The 9,321-nt window shown below is 32.1% G+C and overlaps 1 protein-coding gene across 1 annotated transcript; it reads right to left on the reverse strand.

The window, feature by feature from the left end:
- Window positions 1–6,703: 6,703 nt before the first annotated feature.
- On the reverse strand, window positions 6,704–8,419 carry LOC111372287 (anthocyanidin 3-O-glucosyltransferase 2-like). Its single transcript, XM_022994545.1, has one exon. It carries the CDS (start codon window positions 8,301–8,303, stop codon window positions 6,894–6,896), a length of 1,410 nt encoding a protein of 469 aa, XP_022850313.1. The 5' UTR covers window positions 8,304–8,419; the 3' UTR covers window positions 6,704–6,893.
- Between the last annotated feature and the right edge of the window lie 902 nt (window positions 8,420–9,321).

The raw sequence follows: 9,321 nt of genomic DNA on the forward strand, positions 1-9,321 counted from the left end.
TGCACTATGTGTACAGAAAAGAGCTGCCAAATTTTCAACAAATAACGCTTTCAAATGGAAAATGGCAAAAGAAAAAAAAAATGTAGACCAGACAGATTCTGGCAGCAATTTCATTTTTATTTTATTTATTTATTTATTTTTTCTGGCAGCAATTTCTCTATATAAAGAGAATTGTTGGGGAGTTCGATTCCTAGTGGGAACCTTGATCCAATAAAGGAGGAATTATTGGTGGATTAATCACCATGGAGGAGGCTTCCTTTGGGGAAGGAGTAAAAGCCATGTGGGAACCTGGAAACCAACAAGGGCACATCCTGCGATTTACTTCCCTGAGCAGTTGAGGGGCCGGAGGTTCAGGGACGAGGATATATAGTCTGGCGCAAGCTGGGACACCTCGTTAAAAAAAAAAAAAAAGAATTGCTGTAAAATTATAGTAGCGACTTGTAGGCCTTCTCTGTGACAAAATTCCCAGGCTTAAACTTCTGTTCTAAAAGTTTTTCTTCTTTCTAGATAAAATAGTAGTCCCTATTTGATAACCATTAGAATAAGTTTCTTGAGAAAAATGAATTTTAAAATTGTGATTTTATGGAGAATTTGTGATTAAAAAAATATAAAAGGTTAAATTTATGTATAGAATATTTTATTGTAAGAATATGTAATTGAAAATGGATTTAAAAAGAAAAGGGAATTTTGGAGTAATGATTGTCAAACAAGGATGTAACGTTTACGTGATTTTAATATCTTCGACACTTGTTTGATCCCTATTATTTTTAAAATAAACTTTTCCCTTTTTCAACTACACAATTTTCAACAAAATAATATTACATGCAATTCAAAAAATTTCATTATTTTTTTTATCGCGCGATCTTCATCAATATATTATTTCAAAATGGATTCTACACAAAAATGGGGTTCAAATAGACTGTCTCTATATTTAAGAGTTTCTATTATTTATATTCACATTAGATAACATTATTCTTAAATAATGTTATGTAGCCTCATTGGGGTTACAACCTAAATTTATGTGGCGTTAGATGATAGGCCTAATGAAATGTGAAATTAAATGACTTATTTAATTTTATCTATCATTTAATGTCACATTAACGTCACCTAAACTGGGTTTGTAATCCCAATAAGGCTAAATAATATTATTTATCCATTATATAGCTAAATTGGTAATGATATAGTTTTCAAACCAAGCATTGTTCACCAAATGTCATGCTTCGCATACAATGTACTTGATTCATGGATTATTGCGATCAAGGTAAGTGACCTAAATAAAGCAATCGAGGAGCCAATGTCTTACCCATGACAAAAAATTCTTGAGTGTTGTACGAGACTAAGAGGTGACTCTTGTTGTAGCAGTTGATCCATGCGATCTATGCCCGTTATATACTAATCAATGTGGATCCACTCGTACGATATGCCCCTCATTTTAATACACTGATGATAAGATTGATTAGCTCTTTGTATAAACATCGTGACATTTGAACGTTATACAGCTACATTTTCAACTTCCCTAACAACTTTTGTCACTTAGTATTTACAAAGGACTAATGAAGGATCTCTCTTTACATTGCGTTATCTATATTTTTCCCAAAATTATTACTCACATAAGAGGAAAATGGGGAGAGTTCACCCCTCTTTTTTCATGTCATCGAGTGGAAGAATTAATTTCAACGATCTCAATTTTTCATTTAACAACTCGAACAATAATTTTTTACGTTGAAAATTTAAATATTGATCTCTATCAATAAGAATTTAATTGCTTGTTTTGATTTAGTTAAAATGTTAATATAAAATTTAAGTTGAAATTAATAATTAAATGTTAACCGTAAGTCATAAAGATAATAATCCAAATAATCACTGAATTTTGCAAAAAATTTTTAAAGGGTCACTGAATTTTAAAAATTATCTAAGTCATCACTAAACTTTGTAAAAAAAATTTATGAGGTCACTGAACTTTAAAAATCACCTCATTTATCATTGATCCTTGAAAAAAGTTTCCACGAAATCACTAAACTTTATAAAAGGTTTTCTAGGAGACCACTGAATTAGTGACCCCTGGAAACCTATTGCAGCGTTTAATTTCCACGGAATCACTAAAATTTGCAAAATGTTTTCTATGAGATTATTGAATTAGTGAGCTTTGGAAATCTATTGCAAAGTTTAGTGATGAATGATGTGATTTTTAAAGTTCAGTGGCTCCATGGAAACTTTTTGTAAAGTTTAGTGATAACTTAAGTGATTTTAAAATTCAATAACCCCGTAAAAACCTTTTGTAAAGTTTAGCGACCATTTGGATTATCATTTTTTAGTCACATGTCCTATTAACTTTTATCAAAATATAATTAAAAATTGAGTGTTTGTTTGGTAGGAATTTTGATAATTGATTTTTGACCGTTAGAGATAAAGTTGATTCTATCTGTGAGAAAAAATTGAAAAATAACTGTTAAAATAATGAAATAACAATTAAAAAATTGATTTTAATTATCTTTTAAACGGTACCAAATAAGCTCCGAATGTTTTAATTCACTTTTAACCAAAGATGACATAAATGCATGTGCTGACCACTTGCGATGTTTCTTCAGTCTATCTTATACCACGTGGACCCCTGCTGCCTGCGGGACCCACAGCTTTCGACCGTTTTATACAAATATTTGGTGAGTAATTGATGAGAGGGTAATAGAGAAATGCTACTGTGCAGTGCCATTCATTGGCTCTATTCTACGAACCAGGACGATGGATGACACCTGTCGATAGTTCCTCGTGATTTGATTCCCCGGGTACACAGACGAGAACAAGATAGATCAGTAATCCTCCCAACGAATAAATTATTCAAATCAAACGGCTCTCAGGGCATATCTCTCAGTGGCAAAGGGGAGGACGGATAAGGTTCAGCACGGCAGTGTACAGAGTTCGATTTTCCGCAAGGTGGAATTGGTTTTGTTGCAAGCGAGAGTTACCATATGGGTTAACAGCCTTGGCCTATTCATATGCTCTCCACCCTGGCTCCTGGGAGGCACATCCTGCGATTTACCTCCTCCACGATGGCCCAGGGCAGGATCGATGGGGGCCCCTAAAGTTGGAGTTCAACCTTTTTTTTTTTTATTCAAATCAAACGACTCCATTTGATGCTTTCTAGTATTTTAAAAAAAGAATTAAACTTATTTTGTCAACCAGTTTACAAATTCAGTCAAAATTAAATAAAAATTTTAATAACACATTTATAATTACTGTTCATTTATTATTGACACATGAAACACGTCAATCATTTCTATAAATTATTTCATGAATTTGTTATATGCAAAAATTATTATGGTTCCCGAAAGTCACGAGCGCCACAAAAGGGTCACATTTCATGCTCACGCATCATGGAATGGACAAAGGATGTCTTGATCATCGAGGTCTACATAATCAAAGGAATTTGTACGTCTTTAACATTTGCATAAACATGATATAGGCTCCGACAAGAACAAGACTCTTAGTGAATATTTTGACAAATCGACCTCTATGTTATTGCATCATACATTTGAGTGAAACTGTGACAAAATTCAAAGAGAAATTGCACAATTGACTTTAAGAAATATTATTAGCTTTCATTATCAATTGGTGCTAAGCACAACTTGTGCTATGTAGAATTTACTCGTTTAACTAAGCCTCTGTTAGGGAGGTATTATAAATACTTTAAATTACAAACATTTTTTAATTTATCAAACCATTTTTTATAAACACATATTGTAGAATTTATAAGTACCATCCACTTCTCCAAAACTCATTTCCGTTTTATTATAAACACTTCTCAAATATACTTTAACTATAATAACATAATTTTTTTTTTCTATTTTTGTCAACAAAAGACCTTTTTTTTGAAAAATAAAATAAAATAAAATGGTTACGATTAAGTAAAAACCACCATGTAGGGTTGAACAACGAAATCGCCAAACCGCAAAATCGAACCAAAATCGTTTTTCTGAAACCGTTGATTTCGTTCCACGTGGATCCGTCAACGTTTAGATTTTGAACCAAACCAAACCGCTTCAAAGTGGTTTGGTTTATATTTCAATATTTGCAAATCATTTTCAAACCATCAAACGGTTTACCAGAAAAATTAAAAATAAATTAGTCTAAATTTTATTTGACTCAATTAAAATTTAACACATTTCAGTTAAAAAGATGCATCCACAGTAGACATAATTCAATCGAACTTAATTCGACAATTTTACATTTCAATTAATTAATTAAATTATATCCAAATACCCATTAATCAACAGAATTATAAATATAAAATCATTAAATTGAGTAAAGTGTTGAACAGTTGCTGCTAAACCATATTCATCGATTCTCCATTATAATTGAGCAGACAATTAAATCCATATTTTAATTCAAACTTGCACATTTCATTTCCTTCTACTAATAATTTTCTTAAATTTTGCTTAAATTCAAGTCAAATTATCTAAATTCTTTTATTTTTTGATAATTTTTTTCTATGTTTTTATTGGTAGTTATGTTATTTTATTCTAATAATTATCGGGTTTCCTTAAAGTAATTCGCTAATATTTGGATGGAGTAGAAGTATTGAATGATTCACAAAAAGTCACAGTAGCTAGGTATTATTGTATTTTATTCTTTTATTCATTTTCTTTTATTAATTATTTTATATCATTTAACTATAATCAATGAATTCATGTACTATATTTTTATATTTATTAAGAGAATGAATTGTGTATTACAATTGTAAATGGATTCCATTAGTATTGATTAAGAGTTTAAAATATTTTATATCATGTTGTTGCATTATAATGATTATAATTATATAATTTTGATTTGTAATTTTTTTTAATAATAAAACTTATGTTTTAACATGAAATTTTAGACTAATATTTACGATTTAACTTATTTGATATAAATTTTTTTTATTGTTAAACTGTGGTTTTAAATCGAACAAAATAAAAAAAAATGATTTGGATTGGTTTGGTTTAGAAATTAAAGTGGTTTGGTTTAGATTGGAAAATTTTCAAACTAGCTTAAATAGTTTGGTTTAAAAATTTGTCTCAAATCGTCCAAACCGAACCGTGTTCACCCCTACTACCATATAAATTTCTGTTAATTTTAGTTGATGGGTATGCAGCGGGGATATTATTGAAACATGGAAAATTATTGAGTGACTAATAGAGCTCTTTACCCATTTCATTATGCCCTTGTTTGAGCCCCATTTTTTGGAAGAGTGAATTTTTGAATAGTGTACTGATGAGAAATGTGTGGTTAAAAAATAAGAAAAAGTTTCAAATTTACGTGTAATATTATTTTATTAAAAAATGTGTGGTTGAAATGATGTCAAAACACTGTTGAAAAATGATGCCGAAACGCTATTTTGGATTTACGTGTAATATTATTTTATTGAAAAATGTGTGGTTGAAATAATGTCAAAATACTGTTGAAAAAATTTATTTTTCCAAAAAGAATGGAACTCAAACAAAGGCATATATATCTAGTTCCAAATTCAATAGTATCTACAAATCAGCTAAAACTTTGTAGCTGTATTAAGAAAATACTTGAGAAGATTGAAAGGTTAAAGCTAAAATACAAATTTAGCCCCGCTATTCAAACAGGGTTGGAGATAGATTTAAAAACAGTAGTTGAGGTGCATCCATCTCAACCCCTATTTTTAATCTCTGTCCCCAAACCTTTATAGGCTGCATAAATCATACAAATTATAATGTAGAAGTCATCAACTTTCATATATGTCACACTGCGTATGATGCTATTGACTTTTAGTGGCAAATCTAATGTAAGAATCATTTTTTTTTTATGATTCTCGCCCTATTATAATTTAATCAACCAAGTCGAGGGTACAGAACCCCCAATTCACAGATCTCTTACAGAGGTCTCACACCATGTGTGGTCGAAATCTTTTTATCATTTTTTATTACATTGGGGTCCGCAATGGAGCCGACCTTGTGTGAAAGTTCTGGTTTTATTATGTATAATCAGAATTATGCTAATTTAATAACTTCAATAATGGCTTACTTTTTCGTTTTTCAATATATATTTAATTTATTTAACCATTTACTTAATGTACATATACATTTTGACAAATTCATTTTACCCGTGTGTCTTATTAATGGATGAATTATCTATTATTAATTCTCAATTAATTAACATTCACATTCAATTAATTAATATTCATATTTATTTATGCATTTCAGTGTTATTAATTTTAATCACAAGTTAATTAAAATTTCACATTCAAGAATACATTTCATTATTCAAGTTCATGTATGCTAATTAACATTCAGGGAAAGGGGATCGGAGAGTAGTCAACTCCGGACATCTTTTTTCAAAGAACTCCTCACATGGTCAATGAAGGTATTCCCGCTCAAGTGTTTAATTTAAAATTAAATAAATGATTTAATATTCATTGTCATGTATATATTTTCTGATATCAATTCTAAATTAATTAGTATTCATGCATATTCAAATATTATTTTTATAGCATTTTATAAAATATTTAATAATAACGTGCACTACATGTCAACGTTGACTAGTTTCGTTAAATATACTCTCTTGCACGTTATGTATCTTTAATGTACCAAAAAGACGTCATTTGTCATTTGGTAACTTGACGATTTATCTATGGAGCCAATGCTTGTAGAGTACACTATTACTGATCTCTGCATTATATGATTTTCAAATTCCATACACATAGAGTAAGTACCATGTAGCTTTCGACTTAAATCATGTGGATAGTCAAATTACATAGGAAATCATGTGGATAGTCAAATTACATAGGAAAAATGAGCAAGAAATAATAATAATAATAATAATAATAATAATTTTTCTTAATAATGTCTAGTGTTGACGGTATGTCTAGTAATCTCCTCAAAATTAATCTATCATGCAATTTCATCGATGACATTGTCAATGAAACGACTCAAGAAATCGTAAGACGAGCCACCTTCCATCAAAGCCATTCTACTCTTGTGTTTCATTTGTTTCATCTTAATCCTCGTTTCGCTCTCGGGCTCCATTAGACGCCTGATTCCCTTCTCTATTTCTTCAGCCATCACAATCACATCACTGCCCCTCCTATAATCCATTTTAATCTCCACAGCAATTCCCAAATCCTTCACCAACTCGAATGCGTTAGTCTGCTGCTCGGCGTACATCGGCCACGTTGCAATCGGCACTCCACACCAGACACTTTCCAGCGTCGAGTTCCATCCACAGTGAGACACGAAGCCACCCACAGAAGGGTGAGATAAGACGGCCACTTGTGGTGCCCATCCAATCACCTTCCCGGTTCCTTCAGTTCGTTGCAAGAATCCTTCTGGCAATACTTCTTCAGGATTTTCGTATTCTGATGGATACTCGAACCTGTCTTTGGGAGGAGGCTTTCTCAACGACCACAAGAACCGGTGGCCACTTCGTTCAAATGCAACCGCAATCTCTTTAACCTGGTCGCCATCGAAATATCCCATGCTTCCAAAGCAAAGAAAAACAACAGACGAAACTGGTTGTTCGTCAAGCCACTTCATGATCTCGGTACGTTCTTTGTCGTCATCATTTTCGGCCTTGAAATGAAGAATCGGGCCTATTGGGTAAACTGGTGGGATCTTCTCATCATCAGATAGGAACTTCAATGCATAGGATTCTAAATCCAAGAATGTGTTAATCATAATTCCCTTCGTCTCTCTAAACCTTCTTGCCATACTGAGGAACGCCTCCGCACCATCCTTATCAAAGAATCTAGAAGGAAATACTTTAACAGGAACTGGATTTATGTACGTTGGAATCAATAACTCAACATCTGAGTTCTTGAATTCAGTGACGTCCGCGCTCTGTTCATCGGTGAGACTCTGCAAATGGAAGCTCAGCCCAAGCATCGCGGCAGTAGTTGTATAGAAAACATAAGTCGGGACCCCAAACTCATTGGCTATGTCGATCATAGTTGTACAGAACATATCAATAACAAATCCAGTAAGTCTAATCGAGTCGGACTCATCACGGACTATTTTAGCGACAGCATCTCTTATGGGATCCTTGTGGCTTTCTATGAAATGGGAGACAAAGTTGTTAAGTGTAATAGTCTGGTTGAGAGAAAATTCTATGAATCGTATACGTGAGTTTGATTTTAGGGACATGGAATCGGTTTTCGACTCTGTTGGCAACTTCATGATGATGACTGTGATAGAGAGACGTTCATCTCTATCAGTTAGAAGCTTAGCCATCTCCATAGTTGATACCAAGTGACCCATTCCTGGGATAGGAATGAAAACAAGCTCTGCTTTCTTTGTTTCTGCCATTTTTTTCTGCACCTCAATTAAAAGGGAGGCTCTACTTACTTGGTTAAGCAGCTTCTACAAGATTTATACATGTTTATTCTTGGAGATCACTCATAGAGGAGACTTCTGGGGTCTTTCACTCTGTATATAATTAATATATCTTGGAGATCAAGAATGGATATGATGCAATGGCTTTGCTGGCAATCTTGATTTTGTGTGCTCTACATTTGTTTATTTTATTCCACAGTCCACAGAATTTATTGACCTTTCTACGTCCGGACTAGTTAGTTAATTGACTGGCCCATGCTATGTGTAGCTTTTTCCTAATTGAATGCTTCCATTGAAGAATTTTTCTCCTCATCCAGGGGCGCCCTGGAATGTGGCCCTGGATTTCTAGCAAGCCTCTCCGTTGAATTGTGATCAGTGATTGTCATACTAAGGATATAAAGACATTAAGGGGGTGAAAATTGTGATGGATTTTAAAAGTTATTTTAAATTTAAGTATTTTTTATTGAGATTTTATTGAATTTTAATTCATTAAAATTCAGGTATTTTCAATTGAGATTTTAATGAAATTTAATGGAATCTTTTAAAATTTAGATATCCTGAATAATTAGTGAATTTATAAAGATTTCATTCATGGAAGGATTTTAAAAGATTTTGATGGATTTTAAGCTTACAAATACATATAAGCAAATCTTTTGAAATTTCACCATATTTGATGGGATTCTTATAAAATTTATCAAATCCACAAAATTTATTTAAAAGAATCTATTCAAATCCACAAAATTCATTAAAATTTATAATCATTTAATTTTAAAATTCATTAAAATCTTAGTTGAAAACACCCGTAAAAGTTTAAGATTAAAATTAAGACTTTGCTACAAGGCCAACATGCCAGTCTTAAAAGAGAATAACCATTAAAATTATTGGTGTTTACTAGGAACGAGGACGGGTTCAAAGATAGCTACCCAGACTTGCCTCTCATGTTTGGCCAAAAAAATAGTTTTTCCATAAGTTGAGGACCACAAAAATTCAC

Source organism: Olea europaea, chromosome 23, assembly GCF_002742605.1.
Source record: "Olea europaea var. sylvestris chromosome 23, O_europaea_v1, whole genome shotgun sequence".
NCBI lineage: Eukaryota > Viridiplantae > Streptophyta > Magnoliopsida > Lamiales > Oleaceae > Olea > Olea europaea.

What these genes read in the sequence shown, in the direction of transcription:
- LOC111372287 (XM_022994545.1), bottom strand. Translation starts at nt 8,303, where the DNA reads ATGGCAGAAACAAAGAAAGCAGAGCTTGTTTTCATTCCTATCCCAGGA.